This window comes from Lissotriton vulgaris, chromosome 2_1, assembly GCF_964263255.1.
Source record: "Lissotriton vulgaris chromosome 2_1, aLisVul1.2, whole genome shotgun sequence".
Taxonomy (NCBI): domain Eukaryota; kingdom Metazoa; phylum Chordata; class Amphibia; order Caudata; family Salamandridae; genus Lissotriton; species Lissotriton vulgaris.
This window is the reverse complement of record NC_141687.1, coordinates 815,312,345-815,335,361: the sequence shown is the minus strand read 5'-3', so window position 1 is coordinate 815,335,361 and position 23,017 is coordinate 815,312,345. Positions and strand designations below refer to the sequence as shown.

The window sequence follows — 23,017 nt, the reverse complement described above, 5'->3', positions numbered from 1 at the left end:
GAGGGTGCTTCTCTAAGTGCTTCGATTAGGTCAACCTTAGCTTTTATCCCATCTTTGGAAATAGTGTGGCTAAAGTGGTCGACTGAACCAACACCAATTTGACATTTGTCTAGCTTCAGACTTAGCCTGCTTCCCTTAGAATTGCCAAGACTGATCTCAAGATAACATTCTGTTCTGATTGTGAGTTGCTGTATATAAAGACATCTTCTTGGAAAACAAGAACCTTTTTAAGACCTTCCAAAATTTTCTGTTATTCTTTGAAAGACTGAAGCAGTGAAAGCTAGGCCTAAAGGCATCCTGCAATACCTGTATGCACCGAAAGGGGTTATAAATGATGTATGACATCTTGATTCCGGATGGAGGTCAACTTGATGGTATACCTGGGAAAGGTCAATCACGTTAAAATAGCTAGTTTTGACCATCATGCACATCATATCATTTATCCCAGAAAGGGGAAAACGATCCACCCAAATGCTTGAGTTATGGTTGTAAAACATCACCTACTGGTCATGCAAGAGGAAGATGCCCTGATCTCGGCCTCAATTTTGTTTTAAATTCATTCTAGCCATCTAATGTTTCCAACCTTACACCTCCCTCATTTTACCCATCTTCCTCCACCTGTGGATATCACAGGCCAAATATGTATCAATCCAGACTTTAATTTGTATGTAAATATAATAGACTGGAACCACAGCGCTTCACTTTCTGTTTGCCTGCTTTGCACTATAGAAATGCATATACATACATACAGCAAGCTGGAATTATCTGTGTAGTTTTACAAAGTGCAGGAACACCTTAACAAACATTGTTTGAAGATATGCTTTTAAAATTGTACAGAAATTAAACATCAACCCCAGTGACATCTGAAATGAGGAATAGACATAAACAGATGGAAATATAGAGGCAGATTTACAAGGCACTTGCGCCACGTTTACGCCGCTGTTGCGTGACGCAACGGCGGCGTAAACGTGGCGCATCCCTGCGACCCATTTACAACGTGACACATCTAGGCAGATGCGTCACGTTGTAAAGCCCTGCGCCACATGTGGGCGTTCCAGCGCAGGGTGGGTGTTCCGGGGCAGGGCGCCTCGCAAAAGTGCCTGCGTGAAATCTACAAGATTTCACGCAGGCACTTGTGCGACGCTGTTTCGTCAATTCCTTACGCCTGCTTGAAGCAGGAGTAAGGACTGACACAGCACCTTAAGTATAGGGCACAACCGAGCATTGCTGGAGTCGCTTCGTGACTCCAGAAAGCGCTGCCCTTACGCCATGAGATGTGTCACGCATCTGCCTACCCTTGCGCCACGGCGCGCCGCATTGTAAATGCGGCGCATCCGCCTTGACGCAAGGGTAGTTTTGCGTGACGCATTTGTTCTGGCGCATCCCTGCTGATTTGCAGAGATGCGCCAGAACTCATAAATATGCCCCTACGTGTTTTACAAGTGCAGGCTCTGGCTTAAAACCCCAAGGCATATTCACCCAGAGAAGTTAATTTCACATAGGTATATAGGTGTCCATTAATGCTACATTTACTAAATTAGTTTATATCATTGCCTCAACATATGACTTATGTGCTGTAAAGATGCACCTAAATGAGCAAAGAGATGTGATCTAATAATTTAGTTGCTGACGGTTATTCCCGGAGACCTTGATTCTAACCCCAGGCTCCCCACTTGGCCCAAAAGAGGGTGGACACATTACTTTATTTCCCTGTGCCTAAAGTTGCAACTATATTCTATAACAAATTCCATTGACCATCACAACCTCATTTATGCAAACTGAATTGTAGTGCTGTTCGACATACCTAAACAAGTCCAGTTACGATTTTTACAATATAGTATTCTTGAAATAAATTTCTTTAGTGCCGGAAAGAATAGCACCAGAAGAAAAAAGACCAGTGACTAAGAAGGAAGAAACCTTTCCAGCCAAAGGTACATCCAGTTTCTGTTTACCCCTTTCATGCTTGTCCTTAAAACACGTATGTGTTGTTCTTGACAATTTACTTGTCATTCATGTTTTCTCTGTGTCATGAGCCCCCTTAGTTTATTTGTTGCCCCTTAATAGAAACTCAATCAACCTGTGCCGTACTTTCAGGTACTTTTTCACCTTTGGCATTAGATGTCTGTTGTATTCTGTTTTGCCGTTCTATTTCTTTGCAATTGTTTTAGTTTTTAAATACTTTTGTCACACATTATTTATCTTACATCACTTACATACCTTTCTCAAATATGATCTTTATCAAGACTAATTTCTGTTCTATTTAGTGTTTAAATGTTTTAGACAAAGTGTAGAAATGTCTTAAAATTTCATACTATGTTCAAAGTGTCTGGAGTACCAAAGAGGGCTGTTCCAGAAGAGAAATTACCAGTTGCTGCACCTCAGAAAGTTGAAGTACCACCTTCTAAAGGTACTGCTTCTCTTGGAATACAAATATTAGATATCCTGCCAATTCTTGCACTCCTACTTGTTTATGTTGTATTTGGGTGTGTTTGTTGTCAATGCTATGCATGTGTAACATGCCTTATTACACTGTTCAAACTGTTGACACAATTTTTAAAAGGAAAGAATGGAATGCTGCTTTGAAAAGAAAGCATGCTTTTCACCACCTAAAAGAGTTGCACTTACCATGCATATTGTGAGGGTTTAGTCTGATGTCGCAAAATAACAATCTCTTTTGTTTAATTGCAAATATGTTAAAAAGTGGTCATATTAGTGTTGTCCTTGTTTTTATAATTGTTATGTGTATTTGTAAAGTCCACTATTACTTGCAAGGGTATCCTGGTGCTGAGAAGATGTGTCTGCCTAGCCCTGCCCATGGTAGATTGGTTAATAAAAAAGCCAGATCTTCAGGTTCTTTTTTAAGTACCCTGGATATCCTCACACTGAGCAGGGGTCTGTGCCTAGCCCTGTCTATAGTAGGTGGGGTATTTCAAAATCCAGGTCTTTAGCTTTTTGCAAAGTGATAAAAGATTGAGGAGAAAGCGCTGATGTGGAGTAGAAGCCACTCCACACTTTAAGAATGATTAAAAGAACTCCCATCCTCCTAATGTGATTCTGTGTGTGCCTGAGATGTGTGCGAGCCAGAGTCGTGTGGAACAGAGGTGTCAGGCTGGTTGGTGGAAAGGAGATGCAACTATTCTGTCAGGTGATGCCTAAGTTGTGTCGTACCTTTAATGTGTTTCCGAGGAATTAGAAATGTGTGCATTTGTCTATTGGGAGTCAGTGGAGCTCCCTGAGGTGTGGTGTGATGTTAGTTCTGTGTGGGAGACTGTTGATGAGTCAGGCTGTTCTGGATGGTTTGTAGTCTTCTAGTGTGTTGCTTGGTGATCCCTGTGTGCATGGTGTTCCCATAGTTCAACTGGCTGGAGACTAGGGCCTGGGTGACAGTTTTTCTATTGTTGCTTCATAGTCATTTGAAGACGTTCCTCAATATCTGCATGGTGAAGCACTGATGGTGTTTACTTGTGTGGTCATGTCTAGTTTGCTGTTGATGATCAGTCTAAGGTTCCTGGCATGAGTGCGGGGTGTGGGTGTAGGTCCGTGTTCGGCTGGCCACCAGATGGAGTCCCATGGATGGAGTCTTGAAGAGCTGATGGTTTCTGATGTGATTGATGAGGCATTGGGTCATTATTTTCCCTAAGACCTTTGCTGGCAGGTTCATGACAGTGGCATGCTTCCTAGTGTCTGGAAAATGTGGCTGTGTTAATGGAAGCATTGAGGATGGGTGTTAGTTCTTCACTGATCAGTAGGTGCCCTTTGGTGAAGGTGTGATGGGAGCAAGGGACATATGGGGCTCCCAAGTAGATTGTCCTCATGGTAGCAGCAATTTGGCACATATTTTTGTCTTATTTGTGGCTCTAGAAGGCAATAATCTTTTGTTTTTGAAGTTCTCATGAAATCTACCACACAGAAAATATACTTTAAACTGTAAACATTTCTCAGCTAAAGGTGAAACACTTAGAAAGAGCTATCAGCTTGCTAAAGTCAATTAACAGCAAATGTGTCTGTTATTATTTAATGTCTTGAGATGTGCTTTGCAACAATGCACATTCATGTATGTATTTATCAATTAATTTAAACCACAAGTAGAAGCATCAATGATATTTGGTGTTAGTGGCATTTCAAGGTTTAACAGGGCAGGAAGTGAGTGGTAGAAAGGGAAGGCATCAGTGCTTAATTGTAGGAGGTTGCAGGTGGGGCACTGTTATTTGGGGACTGCAATTTATTTTTAGTTATTAAATTTTGACCCAGAACAAGAGAGAGAAAAGCAGCAAACAGTTACAGGGTGGAGGAGAAAAACAAACAGAAGCAAAGGTAGAAGACAGGGATTAACCCCTTCGATGCGTGTGACAAGGTCAACTCGTCATGGGCGTTACCTGCGCTGTGCGTGTGACGAGTTGACCTTGTCAGTAAACGTGGGATTTTTGAAATCGCAGCGCTCAGCGGGAAAACCGCTAGCGCGCATGCGGTTAAAAGGAATCCAAGAAAGGCAATACAGAAGCAGGTAGATTATATTGCTGGATGAAAGAGGCATGAGAAAACAAGACTAAATAACCTTGGTAGTCTGCAACCCAGATAGTTATTAGTTGATATCAGTTGTAATATGTGTTAACAGTAATGAAATGTAGCTGGGAGCTTAGGTGGAATTTGTAGTATGAAATAGCAACAGGTAGAGACATACCTTAATGTGCAGCAAAACAGATGCAGTATTTGAGGCAGGACTATTTTGCACTCTTGACCCTCAAATCATCCCTTTATTTTTGTAATTTGTGCAATGTGTGTTGGGGTGTGGGGGTGAGCATGTGCGTGTGTATGAATGTGTGATACACATACACAAATGGCCATTTTTAACCCACACTGTGGGGACTGACCAGTCATCACTGTATTGGTAATCTCTGACACAAGCAGAAAAACACCATCAATCTCTGTATGAACCATGACACAAGGGGACCAATCCCATAGTGTTTTTAAGTACTTTCAAGCAAGTGTGTAAAAAAAACCTAAAAGCACAGTTATATTTGCTTCAGTTCACTTTATAACCTTCTCCATTTTCAAGGAGCACTTGGAGTTAGAATAGTAAATACACACTTCACTAAAATGAACGGTCCTTGTGAATATAGGTATGGTATGATGTGTATGCTTGCGTAAGTTTGGTTTTGTGGATATGTGATACATGAAGAGAGAGACTTAAAACATGACAGATGGGGTCAGCCTTCTCTAGTTGCAGACAAACAGGACAGGTGTATCTACTTGTGCACTTTCGTGTTTGCCATTTTATGTCTAGAACTCTTGTAACACTACATGTTCTTATTGTGCCGTGTGTATCTTAACTTTGCACATCCCTTTGTAGATGTTTGTCACTTACCATACCATTCTTAACATTAATATCTTTGAAGTTCCAGAGGTGCATAAGAGGTCTGTCCCTGAAGAAAAATTCCCAGTTGCTATTCCTAAAAAGGAGGAGGTACCATATGAAAAAGGTACATTGACATTTCTATGTGCTAAAACTTATGTCCTGCTTATGTAAATCATATATGATTACAATTCACATGATATAAATATTTATATGTTTTGTTGTATAAAGTGAGGTATGTCTAAATTGCTTGTACATGTTACATGTGCACTAATGTATAGTATTGTTTGCTTGGGAAGACTGTAATTTGTTTTAAATCAAACAAATCTTTTAAAGTGGTGCCTTTTTTGCTATGCTGCTACTCTCTTTAAAATACATGTTTGTCACAAGGCCAATCATACTTATATGTCTAGGAACAAAATTGCCTGATATGTCACCAAATATTACAACAAACATATTTAATGCATTTAAAGTGCCTGACATTCCAAGAACATTTGCTCCAGAGGAAAAGGTTCCTGTTGCTGCTCCTAAAAAGGAGGTGACACCACCAGCTAAAGGTATAAGAACCCTTTTGTTAACAAAAGCAAAAATTTAGTTGGTCTACACTGTCAATGTATGACTCAGAAGATGTGCTTTTATGTGAGTTATGCTTGTGTTGTTTCCTACGGTTTCTTCGTCTTCACTAAAATGAAACAATGTTTTTAAAGTGCCTGAGGTCTCTAAGAAAAAAGTGCCAGAAGAGAGAGTGCCAAGTGTCATTCCTAAAATAGAGGAGGTCCCACCAGCCAAAGGTACATAAAGTCATGTAAATCAGTAACAATTTGTTATATTAATTTGTAATGCTACGCTACTGTTGTTCATGGCTTCTAACATCAATATTGACATGGCATGCACTTTTCATGAACTTGAAAGAGGAGCTGATAGTTTATGTGCAGCATTAGTTTTGTAGCAATTATTAAAATGATTTCAGACTATTCCATTCTAAAAACACCTCACTCCAGTATTCATGTAATCCCTATTTCTGAAGTGCCTGTGGTTACGAAGAGAATCATCCCAGAAGACAAAATATCAACTCCTGTGGCAAAGAAGGAAGATAAAGCCCCTTCAACTAGAGGTACACTTGTTCTTCATAAAAAGAAGTGTGTTCTTTCTTTTGAGCTTGCTTCGGTTTGCTCTTGCTTCAACTATCTTTTCGATATATTTAGTTATGTTTTGATGCAATAGTATTCAATGTCAGTTACGTGTTTTTAGTTTTGCCTCATTTATATATTTGCTCTTGTGTCATTTATCTTTTTAAACACTGTTAGTTATGTTTTTGTCCGTTGTGTTTTTTGGTAACAATATTGTGCTTAAGCTCCCTTTACTTGCCAATTTATGTGCATCTTAAAAAACAGTTCTTTAGTTTAGAAAACTATATTTCTTTCTATGACCATGCACTGTGTGCTGTTTCTTTGTTTTTGGAGGGCCTTTAGGGCCCTTAACCAAAAACACATCATGACTATCTTTGTACATAGTAACACCCTTTAAGATAACGTAATATCTTTAAAGTTCCTGAGGTGGCAAGAAGGCCCATTCCTGAAGAGAAATTACCAGTTGCAGTTCCTACAAAGGCAGAAGTTCCTCTTCCTAAAGGTATTCCTTCTTAAAACTGAAAACCTTGTTTGCCTTTTTTATGTTTAATGTGTACATGAGTATGTGTGTGCTTTCCTGTGGAACTTGTCTGCTCTTCAATAAGCCAATAAAAAAGAACAGTGTTTTTCCTCTAAATTCTGAACCTGGAATCACAGGATCAATGTTACAAACTTAACTTTCCCAACATGTTGTGAATCATTTTGTCTCCGTGTGTCTCAGTGTATGTATTCCACATAACTATTACAATTTAAGCTGTACATTCTTATCAAGTGCATTATAAAAAGTCTGTTCTCTGCAGCCTAGAATTAGTTGACTCTGATATGTAGCAACATATGTTCTATGAACCCGCTAGACTATTATGCAAATAACATAGAATAATATGCCTAATAAATATTTTCTGCTCTATTTTCAAATGAGCACCTTAATCTCACCCATCATTCTTGGGTATTACCTTTATGTTTTATTAATCTATTAGTGTTATTTATCCAAACTCTGCAACTACCTCTCCACTGACACCTAATCTGTGGGATCTCTCTGGTTCTTTGGAAGTGGCTTGACCCCAACAAACCTTGTCATATCCTACTCATGCAGCCCTTCATAACTGAGAACTGTTGTTTTTCCATAATCATTTTCCGTGATACACTGTAAAGTTTACACTTGTGCAGGATTTCATCTGAAAATGTTTAAGTCTAAAGTTAAGGTACTTTGCATACCAGCGGTATTTGTTTCATACATGCAGGCCCATAATAACATGCAAACCTGTGCAAAACCCTATCAACGAGCACTAGTAGACAGGGTTTTGTACCACAAAATAGGGCCACTTGACATAAGGCATTAAAAATAGGAAATGTTTTTATTTCGCCTAATGTTTCCCCCTTTGCATGTGTGCTGCACTGTACAGCATACATCTGAAGCAGAAAAATATTTAAAGTTTGTCTAGGCATAGTATTTTCTGCTGGAAGGGTGCCCTTCCAGGACAGAAATCATGCTGGACACATGCAGACCCCTATGCACTATGGCACCAATGTGTGTACATAGCACTTGGCAGCCCAAGTATTCACCAGCGAGGGGGAGGGAGCAGGATAGTGCCACATCTCTTTAGATATGCACTTATCTTTTATCTACTATTCTCTGTCTCTCTCACACAATACACTGCAGCCATTTTGTTTACAGTGCTGTGCTGTATCAATATGGTAGGTCTGGGGCACAGTTGTCAGTGCATATTTAACATTTTCTAATATCTTTGAAATAGCTGAGGAACCCAAGAGGCCTCTCCCTGAAGAAGAAATGCCCGTGTCCACTCCCCAAAAGAGGGAGGTTTTACCTGCAAAAGGTAAAAGTAAAGGGAATTATATGTGTTTGTAGCAGTATTTCCAAAAACAGTCTCTGTGCTATTGTGAGTTTATTAATGGCATTGTGTGCACAGTATTTAGTTAATCTCTGTCATTGTGTAACAGCGATTGGCATATTGCCCAATTTGCTTTTGTTTCTTGAATAATATGTTGAAAAATCTTAAGTGAGCTTCTCACAATCATGCACTTGCAATTTCTTAAAGTGCCTGGGGCTCCAAAAAGAGAAGTCACAGAAGAAAAGTTGCCAATTGCTGTGCCTAAAAAAGAAGAGGTCCTTGCTCCTAAAGGTATACCATGCAGTACATTTTTGAACAGTAACCTCTACAGGCTTTACTAATATTTAGAGACAAATTTCAAAGATGATTGCATGTCTCTGTTTTGTTCATGTTGATGGTATTTTGGTGTTTTCTGTGTTGTATTTCTGTTTGTTTTTTTGTTTAAAAATACTTAAAGCAACTATTACTATTTAAAGTGCCTTTAGGGGCTAAGAAGCCAGTTGATGAAGAAAAGATACCTGTTGCAATTCCCAAAAAAGTGGAAGCGCCACCAGCGAAAGGTATTTTGTGCTTCGTGTTACATGTTTCTCTTATGCATGTTCTGTGTAATATTGTGGCCTTTTGTGATAGTCTTTTCAATTACATATTGGTCTAATTAGTCTTCAATGGGAAATGTAATGATTTGGGTACAATAATTCATAATAGAGCAGGATTAACTAAAAAGAAAAAATTCAATTGATAAGATGCATAGTGATTTAACTTCAACCACGTGAAGAGAAAGGTCCATTGTATTACATATACAGTAATCTGTGAGTGATGTGTTCCTAATAATGTCTATAAATGTTATGTTGAAGTATATGTGTTTTTGTCCAATAGCACTCCATGTGTAAGTCTTGTCTGCCAGTCTTGCGTGTTCTTCCGTATTTTGCAATGGAGGTTAAGAGTCTTATTATTAATATCTTTAAAGTGCCAGTGGTCCGCAAGAAGCCTGTTCCTCAAGATAAAATATTGACAGCTGAAGAAAAAGTTTCAATTCTTGTTTCCAAAAAAATAGAAGTTCTTCCATCTAAAGGTATTCTGGTTTAAATTCATATCTGTTTGTGAAATTAGTTGTGTGCTCTTCTGTTGTGTTAATGGCCGCGTGTGGTGTGTGAACTTTTTCAATGGCAATTTTTTTAAATCTTTTATTTGTGTATGTCTTTAAAACATATGCTACTTTTTAATGAAAACTGTGGTTTTGAAATTTAATTTGTATTCTTTTTAAAGTACCTGAACCCCAAAAGAAAGTAATTTCAGAAGAAAAAGTACCAATTGCAGTGCCCAAAAAAGTAGAAACTCCACCAGAAAAAGGTACCTTGGCTGCATAGGTTTAACAATTCTTCTGTATTCTTGGTGTGTTTACTTCAATGTTGTGGTCTTAGCAGTTTGTTTTTGATGAGTTGCATCTTCAGTTACAGTTGTCTTTCGCACTAACTTATGCGTTACATGTCACAGTAAATGTGTGTTTACAGTTCTTTATATTAATATCTTTAAAGTGCCTGGAGTGCCCAAGAAGTCTGTCATAAAGGAAAAAGTATCAGTATCTCTTCTTAAACATGAGACTCCTCCACCAGCTGCAGGTATAACTTTCCTAGAGGGAAACACAGAAACCCTAATATGATCTTAAATCTGTTTGTTGTGTCTTTGTTTGCTGTGTTAATTTCTAATACATTTTACATGTGTATTCATCCTCATGCTTTGCAGTGTAAGATCCATTGATTGAGGATAACTGCTAAATGCTGTTCGCTAAACACTTTAAAAGCAAAAACAAATGCTGGATGCCTGGAGTGCATTTGCTAATATTTCTCATTTTTGTGGCTATTAGTGACTTGGTAAAAGAAAAAGGAAGATGTCCTATTCATAGTTGAAGAAGTGATTAAATGTATCCCCTCTTGCCGATTCTGCACTTTAATTGTGTGATACATTTATGTAATTATTAAATGAGCCTATTAAACATCTATGGTATGAAATCTAGGTACAACAAAACATAATTAGAAAACAAAACAAAAATAAGACTTTGTAGAACCACATTCTTTCATACCTTGTCAGTATCAAAGAGGAGAATCAAATATATGAGGTGACTCTGAAACAGGATTTGGAACAAAATAACTTAAAAATTAGATAGTTGCTTAGTCAGATTCCTCTAGGAGAGGTAAATAAACATTCAGGGGCAGATTTACAATGTATTCATGCAGCTCAGAGTAGCAGTCACACATGCTGCACTGTATGAAAAGGAGAGAGCAGGAGATCGCCAAATTTACTGAAATTTGGCACTCTCCTTCTCTTTCCATAGCACCGAAATCAGCTGCATTGCACCACAGGAACACCTTTGCGCCAGTGTCTCCCTAAGACTAGCATAGGTTTTTTACTGAAAGGATACTCTCCCAGTACAAAATACCATGCTTAGACTAACTTTAGCCCTTTTCCCTCTTTGTATGTGTGCTGTAAAATTCAGCACACGTACAAAGTCGTAAAAGGAAGGAAAAATGCAAGCATTTCTCCTTTCTTGCGCCTACTTCAAACGGAGCAGTTTTCTGATGCTAAAACCTGTCTACTTTATTGAGTAAATAGGGTTGAGCATCAGAAACCTTGGTTGGTTACATTGAAATGACCATGCTCCAACCATGGAACGCTCCCTTGGGGCTGAGTAATGCACAGCAGCACTCTGGGCTGCTTTGAGTTACACTTTATTTCCAGCACTAAACAAGTTTAGCGCTCGAACGTAAATTGGAAAATAAAGATTTTGCAACGACTTGCGTCACATCGATTTGCATCACTTGTGTAAATCAAACACGGCTTAAAATATTAGTAAATCTCCCCCTCATTGATTTAGTCAGCAGCATTTTTAAAGATGCAAAATTCCAAAGTTCATTGATTCATTCAATTAGATTCTGTAGTGCCACATTAGTCACAGCAGACAGCAAAGGAAAGGTATACTTAGGTAGTTGGTGCATCTCAGCTGTCCATTCAGTCACTGAACAATTTTTCATTTGTGGCCTACTTAGACCACATTGATGTCAAAGTCCTCGAACAAAGTCGAAATGTGATGTAGCAAAAGGCAAAATGTGTAAATTTAACTAAATAAAAGTGGCAGTGAGTAGAATATAGTGTATACTTTTAATATTGTGAAGCAGGCATGGTATGAAGGTAATTCACTTGTTAGGTGTATTCCTGACCTGTGAATGTAGACTACAAAAGCCCTTTATTTTTCCTTAGCAGTGTTTTGTTTTAAGAAAACAAAAATGCTTAATTCAGCAGTAAGCATTCCACCAGATAGATTAAATATTTTAATAAAAAGTTGGCAATGAAACCAAATGTTTATCAATATACCAAAATTACATTAGATGATACTGAGTATGAATATAGATTGATCATTAAACAAATACTTTATTGAATCACCTACTTTTCACATCATGCAGTCAAACCAATGTATTTAAAAGATGATCTTACAATGTATCACTTGTACACCTGACGCAGTGATCTGATGATGGCAAGATTAGGCCAAACACTTCATGTTAATTTTATCTGCAATAATTATGTTGCATACGTGTGATCCTGTGTGTTTTTATTATGTTGGTTTGAACATGTCAGCTCATGTTTTAACATGAATATATGTTTTTAAAGTTCCTGGTATTCCGAGACAAGTTGAAGAAGTAAAAGCAATATCTCTGAAAAGAGAAAAAGGCACTTACAAAAAAGAAGATGACATTCAGATAGAAGAGGTTTATGACAGAAGTGAGAAGTATTATGAAGAACAAGTCTATGGAGTAAAAGTCATCGAGGAGCAAGTTTATGAAGAAATACAGGAAAGGCAAGAGATTCATCAAGAGACATTTTATGAGGAAAGAGAGCAAATCTTCGAAGAGGAAGTAGTAGTAGTAGAAGAAGAAGAAGAAGAAGAAGAAGAAGAAGAAGAAGAAGAAGAAGAAGAAGAAGAAGAAGAAGAAGAGGAGAAAATATATGAAGAAATTCATGAGGAAGAACATATTTATGCACCGGAGGAACAAGAGCATATCTCAGAAGAAAACATTTATGAATATGAAACAACCACTTACAAAGAAGAAGTCCATGCAGAAACGCCTGAAATTGAAGAAGAGGAAGAAGATGTTTATGAAGAAATAAAACAAATACAAGAGCAAAAGAAGATCATAGAAGACATTCAAGAAGAAAAAGAACTCTATGAAGAAAAAGTTGAAATTGAGGAAGAGGTAGAACACATCTATGAAGAAGAAGAAGAAGAGATAACTTATCAGGAGAACATTTATGAAGAGTTCCATGAGGAAGAAGTTGTTTCTGTTCAGTTTGAAGAATTTTATGACAAAAAAGGTACATGTTTGTCTCTCATGCATGTTGTAAATTTCACTGTGCTTTTGTGCTTAAAATGTGCTCCCGTTTATTTGCTAATACCCTCTTTGACATTATAAATAATTACTCAGTAGTGACCGTGCCTTATTAATTTCTCTTTCCAAGCATTCACAAAATTGGAGGGCTATGCACTCTGGCATATTCTTTCAAGATTTCACTTGTTTACAATCTATTTAGTTACATGCACTCATGCATACAAATGCACTGTCACACGTATCTGTATTGCATATAGAGTTTGGGAAAAATCATTTTAAAACTTTTATTATCTTTAGAGAACCTCTGTTACACTCAAAGTACAATAGTTTACGCAAACTTTGAGCAGACATGATTGCCATCACACCCTATGTCACAATGAGCAGATGATGATACTCTCTTTATAAATTACTGACTATCATTAATGCATTTACCATATCAGAGCCCTCTAGACATTCACAGCCAAGTGACGCTGGCTCTCATTTACTTTCAATTATCTACACAGTATAAGTTTATCATTCTCTCATCAACACCAAAATCACCTGGCAGTCTAAAATATCAAAATAACAATACCCACTACTTATTCACACTTACAACTTCTAGAGGCCTTTGTTACTTGACTCGCATATATTTCCTGAACCCCCTTTTAATCCAATATCTAGGCCCTCACTTGTTATCTTACCTAGTGTCTCAGTAGTTATTTTCTCATCTAGGGTCAGATGTATGAAACTTCCAGGTTGCATTTCCTAAATTGTGATTCCTAAATCTCAATTTAGAAAATGAAATGTACAAAAATAGAGATTTTCTAATAGCAATTCCTACAGAGTAGGAATCACTATTAGGAATTTACTAATTGCGAAATGCTAAACCATTGTTTTGTAGGGGCATAAAGGTTTATAGGTAGGAATAGTTTTGCATTTCCAAATTTGCTATTTACATATAGGAAAACAGAAATTAGGAAATGCAAAACCAAGAATGCCTATGGGCCTAAGGCCCCCCTTAATGCACCTCCCCCCCAAAAAGGGGTGTATATGTAAAGCACATAAATGCCCCAGGGGCATGTGCACGCTACACTTTATGCATTTTGGGTGCATTTTTTTACATTGCACATGGTAGGCATCAATATGGATTTGATAATTTTCTAAATGCCCATTTCACACGTAGTAAATGCTTTGTAAATGTGCATAGGGATTTCCAATTTGCAATTTCTTATTTAGGGAGTTACAATATGCAATTTCTACTGGGGAGCAATTGCATTTTGTGACCACGTTTAGGCCTCTGTACATATTCAAAGGCAGTTGTGCATTTCTTAACGGACTGCAATTACGATTTGGTCCGTTAAGAAATACAATTTCCTTTTTGTACAGCTGGCCTTTAGTGCCTTGTTTTCACAACCTGCACTTAATCATTCTCATGTTTTCTCAGTTATCTACTCTCTTTCCTTCCTTTGCTTCCTTGTCTTCTTATTCTCTCACTATCTTAGTTTTTCAGTTCCTTAACCATAAAATCTTGGTTTTATAGCCTCTAATTTATCCATTCTCTTTGATTAACAGTATTTTACCCATTCATTGTCTCTTTTATATCTTGGCCACTCATTCACACTCAGTTTCTCAACCCCTCAATCGTCCATTCATTTGGATTCTTAGCCAGATAATCATCAACTATTTAGCTTTGAGCACTCTCACTCTAGTTTATTCAACCCCTTGCTCATCCACTGTTCTGGTTTACCAGAACCTTGCACGCTTTCATCGTAGCTTCACACTGATCCACTATCATCGCTACTCATCCACTCTACTGGTTCTCTCTTGGTTTCTCCACTCTATCCACTAAGGATTTCTCCTTATATTGTATTTGTATTTGTATTTGTATTTTTGATTTGTAGAGCGCCTTATCACCCAGGGGTCTCTAAGCGCTTAGTGGCGAGTGGACACAAGGTTGTAGAGGGAAACAGGCTAGATGGTACCCCATGCCTCCTGGAATAGCACGGTTTTTAGCTTTTTCCTGAAGGGCAGGAGATTTGTTTCTTTGCGCAGGTTCTCAGGCAGTTGATTCCATGCTTTGGGAATTGTGTGGGAGAACGTATGTCCTCCTAGAGAAGACAGTTTAAACCGTGGGCAGATCAATAGTGCAGCCTCTGCTGATCGTAAGTTCCTGCTAGGGGCATACGGGACAGGACATTTTTTAATGTATTTAGGGGCTTGCCCATATAAGCAGAGCTTGACCCCTAGGATGTCCGCACCCTCTATGCTTTCTGCACAAATAGTTTCTGTTTTAAAGGAGTTTTTATAAAAAAGAGCAACTCCCCCCCCCTTTTCTACCATCTTTCCTATTGTGGGAGGTAGCGCTGAAGTTGGGTGGGAGTGCAGCCACTAAGTTGGGCGTGGAAGAATCTTCTAACCACGTCTCCGTGACTCCTAATATATCTAGGTTGCCTTCATGGAGCACGGAGAACACCTCCAAGTTATGTTTTTGGAGAGAGCATGTGTTAAGTAGGCCAACGCTCTGCGAAGTTACCTTTCCTCTTTCCCTCCTAATGTATGTTTTCATAAAAGATGATTCTGCTGTGGGTTTCAGCAGTTCCTCCCGCCTCAGTGCCTCCAGTGTTTGTGGGCTAATAGGACCAATTTTAGACTCACTCACTCATTTAATCTACAATCTCTTTACCTATTCACAGTGTTCACTTTCCCACCTGCAATCTTTTATTAGATTGGAATTGTAGGGGGGATTGTCCCCTGTTATAGTTTCTCCCATCTCATTCATTCACCCTTTTTTTACACACCAATAATAATTCAAATCTCTTGGTTTTTCATGTGACTTACTAAGATAGCCAATCAGTTTTTACCCTCTATTTACCCATGCTCTTAGGTATGGACCCAATAACTCATCAACTCTCTTGACTTTATTTATCATTCACACATATACTCTCTTGATTTCTCAGTCTCTTATCAACTCACTTACATGGTTTCCCATCACCCTCCCCCATTCTTCCATGTTTTTGTTTTTTCGGTTCCTCACTTGCTCAGTCACATGCAACTACAATATTGTTTCAGGATTGTCTGGTTTTGCCAATTCCCCTTTGTTGATTTCACAATCATCACTCATCCATCTTCTTGATTTTAAATTTGCTGAATGATTCTTTGATTACGATTCTCATCCCCTTGTTTTCTCAGGCTCATTACTCATCGAAACTCTTACTTGCGTAGCCTCTCTTTCATCTGCTGTCATGGTTACCAAGTCTTCTTACAGATCTACTCATTTTGTTTATTATCTTATCACATATGCATGATTTAATTTACTTCTCCCCATTCATCTACAGTGAAAGGTACCAATGATTTGCACACATAATTTGCCTTGGTTTTCCAGACCCTTACCTATTTACTATCTTCTTTACCATTTTCAATCTGCTATCCTCATTTCTCACTGTTTACCCGTCTACACTCTTAATTTCTCAACATTTGTGTGTCAGCACCTCATTCAACTGTTAATTTGGATTCTCATTATCCTCACCCATCCTCTCATTTGATTTAAACAATCCCTCACAACATATTCACTTTATTCCTCACGCTTTATTATTCCCTCATTTGTTTTTTTCAATCCCTTCATTCATCTACTCACTTCATTTTGTTGTTCCTCACTCTATTAAGTTGTGGCATCCTTTGTTTGTTAGCTTCAGGACCATCTGCTGTCAGCCCTCTATCTCATTCACTCTTTTTTTGCTTTCTCAGCCCTTCATTGAAAGTGGTGAATTTAATTTTATCCCACTTATCCGTTCAGTCACTCCTTAGTGCTTCTTAGTTAGTAAGTTAGTTTAGATACACCAATTACAGGCAGCCTGTATAAGATATCTTGCCTCAAACACACCAGCATTTGGCAGACGTATTACATTAGTGATTGAGATTTATTTCACCTGACATCTCCATTTATCAGAGAAAGATGGCATCACTATGAAGGCAGTGACACCTATAGCAATACTCTCCTCCACACAGAAGATGACTCTTATAATACAGTGATATTCCAAAAAAAGTCATTGTATGTGTCAAGCTTAGTGGTGTTCTATCTTTATTCTTTAACAGACTGACAATTGAACATCTGAAGAGTTTCAATGTAAATCTCTAGCAAATATCAGTTTGAATTGATCCAATGTGTGTTGATGCTAAACTGATTTTCAATATTATAATAATAATAATAGAAGTTGAAAAGTTATATCACCTGTCCCAAAAATGTCCTACCCTCAGTGAAGTTTAAAATAGATGTCCACCCCATCGAACGGCATATCAACATTTCATGAAATGTTTTTCTGTCATTATGCTTTATGATTTTTTACTTTTTGACTGTCTATTAGGTAAACATACCACCTGCATTTCCAGACACATTCTACAAATGCCTCCCTTATGTAGCAATGTTGAATACGTGTGTCCAATATCCCGAAAAGCCATACAAACCCCACCACACAGATGCATCAGAATAGTATGTTTCCAAACTTATGGGAATTAAGTTCTCCAAAAGTTTTAAGTGATCATATATCTGCTGATGAGCATTTGTTGCACATTTCTGTTCTGTTTCTGTCTGTTGCATGTGTGTTAGTATGACATTCTTAAACAAAAATAATATTTTTAAAGTGGCTGAAGAACCCAAAAAAGCTGTCCAAGAAGAAAAAGTTCAACTAAAGAAATCAAAAGCTCCTCTTGTGAAAGGTACATTATTTGAATAATTCAATCTTGCGTGCTTCTTTTGCTTTTTGCTACGTTTAAAAGAATTAGTATATCATTTTGTATTCAACTTTTGTATATTTTATGTTTTTGTGATCTGTTTTGTCCTGTGTGTTCAATAACAAAAACACTACTGAATATCTTAACTAATATCTTTTAAGTGGCAGAGAAGACGAAAAAAGAATTGATGGAAGAGAAAGTTGTTCTTAAAAAGATTCCTCCAGTGAAAGGTATTTCAACTTCATAAACTGTGTGTCTTAAGTTCCAATTTCATGTTGGCATTAACCACAGAATCATCTCCATCTTCAAGTCTTCACTCTTACTAGCATTTCATCGGAAAGAAAAAAGTTCATCATTAACCCCATTAAAGGAAGCACTCTTAATATCACTTCTGTCTGTTGTCATCCTAAATATAACTGTGTTTGTAACTGGCCTGTGACAGTGTGCAACAGGACATCAAGTTCACTAATTCTATTCTTTGCATGAACATTGTTTGGGTTAGTTTCTGTACTCTGTCTCAGTTTGGAGTACACAGTTTTTTCTTTTCATTGACAACATGTATGGTAGATTGTGGAAGGAGGCTACTTTTATTTGCCCTGTTTAACTAATGAAGAGCCTTCCCAGCGTTAAATGGTTAAATATTTTTGAAGAGCTGTTCACTCTCACATTGCATAATAGGTTTCTCCAGTGATATGAACAATAAATAAGGGACTATTTTCCATAAATGCATACTTAAGACAATTCGTTATATTGAATGTGCGTTCATTACCAACAATACTTTTTAAAAATGTATTCTGCAAATGCTTTAACACACAAATCTTAAAATTGCATCAGAACCTTTTTTTAACTATGTTAGTTATAGTTCAAAAACTATAAACCCTTCAGGTTCTTGAAAAAAAATTGGAGTTTATTTGAGTTGCTCATTGCCAACAAACTCTAACAGACTAGTGCAAACAAATAATGCATGTGTCTTAACCAACAAGACCAGTGCTGCTTCAGATTGTATTCTTTCACAGAAAATTCATTAGTGGCTGAATCTCTTGGAGTGGATGAGATAATATTTTAACAACAAAAAATATAACATGGCCAGATCCTTCTACCACATAATCCATCTATCATATATCATACCATAATTAATCTCATGGAACAACACTTATAGTCTTGCTAACAGTTTCACTCAATCTGTTGTGAAAATCATTGTTGCAAATCGAACATTGTCCAAAAAAGCATTTTCCCATTTCGTGTTATATGTGCCATCAGGGAGGTGGGTAGAGGAGCTAAGGCAAAACGTTAAGAATAGATGAGTTCTATACCCCAGTTTGCCTGTTTCAGGCAACATCCATCTAGAAAACCCCTGGAAGTGCTATATGTGCCGACAGGGAGCCGGGTAGAGGAGCTAAGGCAAAACATTAAGAATGTATGAGTTCTTTACCCCAGTTTGCGTGTTTCAGACAACATCCCCTTAGGAAAGCCCTGGGAGTGATAACAATTTTAGAAAATTCAATTCAATTAGAGATGAATGATGTATGTACAACTCTGTTTTAATCATTCTTTTGTTTTATGATCATAGGAAGCATTCATTGTAGAAGTCTGTATGGCTTTTTGTGTAATATGTCATTGTTACATTTGTGTCTTGTCAAGTTATGATGTTTTCTAACACAAACAATATATTTAAAGTACCTGAGATTCCAAAGAAACTGGCCCCACAAGAGGATGTTTTACCTTCCATTCCTAAAAAAGAGGAGGTTCCACGTGTCACAGGTACAGTAATTCTCTTTCAACAAAACCTCTTAATTTTCTTAAAGTATGTCTGTGTAATAACTCATGCAAGGCTGTCAGCCCAACTGATCAATGTGTCTTGCATTTGCCTTATCTGTCTCTTTTGACTTCTTATTTCTTCAATGAAGTGGTTCCCAAATTATGTTAGATACTTATGCGCTTCCTTTTAAAAATTTTATCATCAAAGTTGGTCTATACAATTTCAATGACCGGAGGCATACTTCATAACAGGTATTTTGGGAATCTTTGGGTGGCTGAAATTCTGTAACATGTGAATACAATCAGTTACAATTACAGGTTTTTCTTTTTAGTGGAGAATAAATAACAACAATTGTAATATTAGGAAAGATACTTATAGTGCATAATTTAACAATACTCACTGTAAATATGTCTGTCCTTATTTGCGAATAATATCAGAATTTTGCTAAAAAGAACTGCAATTTCTTTAAAGTTCCCAAGGTAGTTAAGAAAGTTGCCCCTGAAGAAAAAGTGACTGTACCAGTACCTAAAATAGAAGATCTTCCGCCAGTTAAAGGTACATGGAAATAAAGCATTAGAAATATGATTTGCACTTGCATTACTAATATCTTTTCGTAGATACTAACATATTCCTTCCATCAGTGGTTTTAATTGTTTATTATACTTTGTTTTCCTAGTTTGGTAGAATGAAAAACTTTTCTGTTTTATTCATAGAATAACATTGATGCTACAATATACATATATGTATTCAGAATTTCTTTGTGAGACTTTGATATTTGATTAGCTTAAAAAAGCTAGTTTTAGTCATGGTAGTAGTGTTTGCTAAACATAACTGTGAAAGGCAAATATTGAGGGAAGATCGCCGCTGGTTAATGACGACAGTGGAGTCTGAAGATGATGGTGTTTGCAAATTACACAAACTAGCATATACGATGAAAAGAAATAGATAGCTGTGTGTGTGTGTGTGTGCATGCGTGCGTGCGTACGTGTGTGTGTGTCTGTGTATTTCTTTGAGCACATGTGCACCCACATGCAGGAAGAAAACATTTTCAGAAAGGTGTTTTTCAAGAAAAGATTGACATTTAGAGGACATATTCTTTGTTGTGATGTAAATGTGCTATTTATGGTGCCTGAATTGTTATATGACAATATTGTAACAGTACTAAAATTGTGAAATACACTATATTTGATTGATGTACCGTACTTTGAGGCAGATATAATAAGCATTTTAATAGTCACATACACTCTGATTCATTGTTTTGTGGCCGTTAAAATCATTTTTTCAATGTACTAAGGCCATTTTAGGAGTTGGTAACGTTTTACTGACTCCTAAAATGGTTTTGCAAATGGGTAAGGGAGTCCCTTCCAAATTGTGAATAGGTATGTATGTGTAGCGGTTGTTTTAAACTGAAATCCAGTTACAAAAAACTAATAAGTTATTGACTTCTGAGTAGGTTTGGTAAAATTTCACAAAAGGAAGAAGTCCCTATGTGCACTACTTCTTCTTTATAAATGACCCAAAAATGTCTGTTCGGGATTCCTGCTAACTCTCAAACCCAATTTTTTACTAAAATTAACTTTTTGCTTTGAATTGAGCCCTGTTCTTTTTCAAGAAAACTGGCTGCATTTAAAAAAAGTTTATCAATCACAGACATGGTGGTCTGCTCACTACAGAAGGCCACCCTCCCTGTGATGACATCCAATCGGATTATGTCAGTAGTGACCTACCTCATTAATATTCATGATATCTGTTGGATTGTGACCCATTCTAATTTCACAAACCAACCTATTGGTACATATGTTGGTTCATAAATTCAGTACTGTTTGCAAAAATACTGGTCGTAATTTGCCACCAGTATTTTGCGACCATTTATTAGCACATCTGGCCCTTAATGTTTATATATTTTGAGTGCTCACTATACCATAACTCTTGTATAAGTGTTAAATCATTAATGATTATAAACAATTTTAAGTTTAGAAAGAACATTAAGGATCTGTCTAAATGGCTGTTATGTTTTGTCTGATGTGTTAATATGTATGTTTTTGTATGAAGTTAAAATATACTCCAGAAGAATTATAAAAGTAAGGATCTCATTCTTAATCTATATGTGTACGTGCACATGAATAGATTCTGTCTAAATACTAAATATGTAATTATATATACTATTTTCAAAGTTTCGGAAGTGCACAAGAGAGCTATACCTGAAGAAGTTTCACTGCCACAAAAGGTGGAGATTCCACCACTAAAAGGTAAATTTTAGAGTTGCTCGCAATTTTGAAGCCTATGCATCATAATTTATGGGATTATGAATTACATACTTTTCCTCACATTACCTAATACTGTTTGTTGATAGTGCTTAATTAGAATCGGCAAGACTAATGTTACTGCTAAATCCATTGCTAAAAGCAGCTACTTGACATACATTTACCATACTCAATCATACCTTACTTTGTGCTTCTGTTCGAGTTAGTGGGTGCATTTCTTTTATAATTAATTCAAATCAACCTTTCTCTCCCAACAACACTGAGAGCAACATCGTGATTTATTTATCTTAAGTATTAGGAACTTCGCATTTTAAGAAAAAAAAATCAAACTCACTATCTCCAATCTACAGCCCTCTCCTACTCTGAAAGCTAATAACTTTTCATGGTGCCTTGTTATAGTATGTGATTCTCAGTTACAATTACTGCTTTTGGTGTTCTCTGACTACCCAAACATTATATGTTTTGATTGTACATTCTATAAGTGTTTGCAGTCCTACTGATCTCTTCAGATAGAACAAACAAATTTTTCAGGAGGTGTAATTGTGTTGGTTTAACCATTTCCTTAAATATTTCCTACATTGTTCTTTTCCTTGATCTAGTATCTTTACATACTTGCCTCTACTACTCTCTCAGATACTCAAATAGTCAACTTCTTACATTCCACAATAAATGACTTTTACGGACAACCTCTTATCCTTACCTCGTACTTTGCTGACCAGCCCAGCATTCTGGTGTTATCACCAATCATTATCTTTCTTTTGATTTTACTTTTCAAATGTTCAATATTTATTGATTTTGCTTCATAGTTCAGGAAGAATATTTTGAACAAATTCATTTGTGTACCATGTCACCTCTATAGCAGTCTTCGCTCACTCTCTTCTAACCTAAACCTCTATTTTAACATATTGTTTTTACCACATCATCTAATGCCAATGCCTCTAACATATACCAATTTTTCTGTATCCTTTACTCTAATGTCCTTTCAATGCTATCTATTACTATGATCAATTCATACATGGTGGTACATTATATTTCCTTTTAATCTCAATCTGTCCTATTTAAATTCTCCTACCATGTTCTATATAATACTATTTGATTTGCTTGCAGCCACTGCTTACAAAACATCCTACTTCCTGTATCTTCATCACACTTTAAGTTAGGTCTCGCACATTACTTTTTGTTTAATTATATTTAAAAGTTGTATACATTTCTAATTTAACCAGAGCCATTTTAGCATTGTACAGTTTGAAACTGCAGATAAACTACATATTTTTTGTACCCTGATCAGCATAAAAAATACATAATGAAATACATGTGTTAAATACAACAGATTAACCCCTTCGATGCTCATGACGAGCTCAGCTCGCCATGAGGTACACCTCTCGTACACACATGACGAGTTGAGCTCGTCATGAACAATGGGAATCAATGATGGTCAGCGCACAGGATAAATCTGCACCACACCGATGGTGTTAAGCAAAAGAGGGAAATATGTCAATTCTCCAAATGCAAAGAAGAATTCTCAAACTTTTGCCATTTCCATAATTTCTGTCCACTCTCCTTACCTGCCATCTG

The 23,017-nt window shown here is 37.0% G+C and overlaps 1 protein-coding gene across 1 annotated transcript in view; it reads left to right on the top strand.

The window, feature by feature from the left end:
* The window catches only part of TTN (titin), a 380,526-nt gene that overhangs the window by 176,410 nt on the left and 181,099 nt on the right, over window positions 1-23,017 (top strand). Inside the window, exons 117-135 of the mRNA XM_086956205.1 lie at window positions 1,863-1,931; window positions 2,324-2,407; window positions 5,397-5,480; window positions 5,827-5,910; window positions 6,061-6,144; window positions 6,381-6,467; window positions 6,902-6,985; window positions 8,238-8,318; window positions 8,541-8,624; window positions 8,810-8,893; window positions 9,301-9,405; window positions 9,600-9,683; window positions 9,869-9,952; window positions 11,997-12,698; window positions 17,330-17,404; window positions 17,581-17,649; window positions 19,097-19,180; window positions 19,650-19,733; window positions 21,353-21,427. Coding sequence (XP_086812331.1) covers window positions 1,863-1,931; window positions 2,324-2,407; window positions 5,397-5,480; window positions 5,827-5,910; window positions 6,061-6,144; window positions 6,381-6,467; window positions 6,902-6,985; window positions 8,238-8,318; window positions 8,541-8,624; window positions 8,810-8,893; window positions 9,301-9,405; window positions 9,600-9,683; window positions 9,869-9,952; window positions 11,997-12,698; window positions 17,330-17,404; window positions 17,581-17,649; window positions 19,097-19,180; window positions 19,650-19,733; window positions 21,353-21,427 — 2,187 coding nt within the window. The remainder of the gene's footprint in view (window positions 1-1,862; window positions 1,932-2,323; window positions 2,408-5,396; window positions 5,481-5,826; window positions 5,911-6,060; window positions 6,145-6,380; window positions 6,468-6,901; window positions 6,986-8,237; window positions 8,319-8,540; window positions 8,625-8,809; window positions 8,894-9,300; window positions 9,406-9,599; window positions 9,684-9,868; window positions 9,953-11,996; window positions 12,699-17,329; window positions 17,405-17,580; window positions 17,650-19,096; window positions 19,181-19,649; window positions 19,734-21,352; window positions 21,428-23,017) is intronic.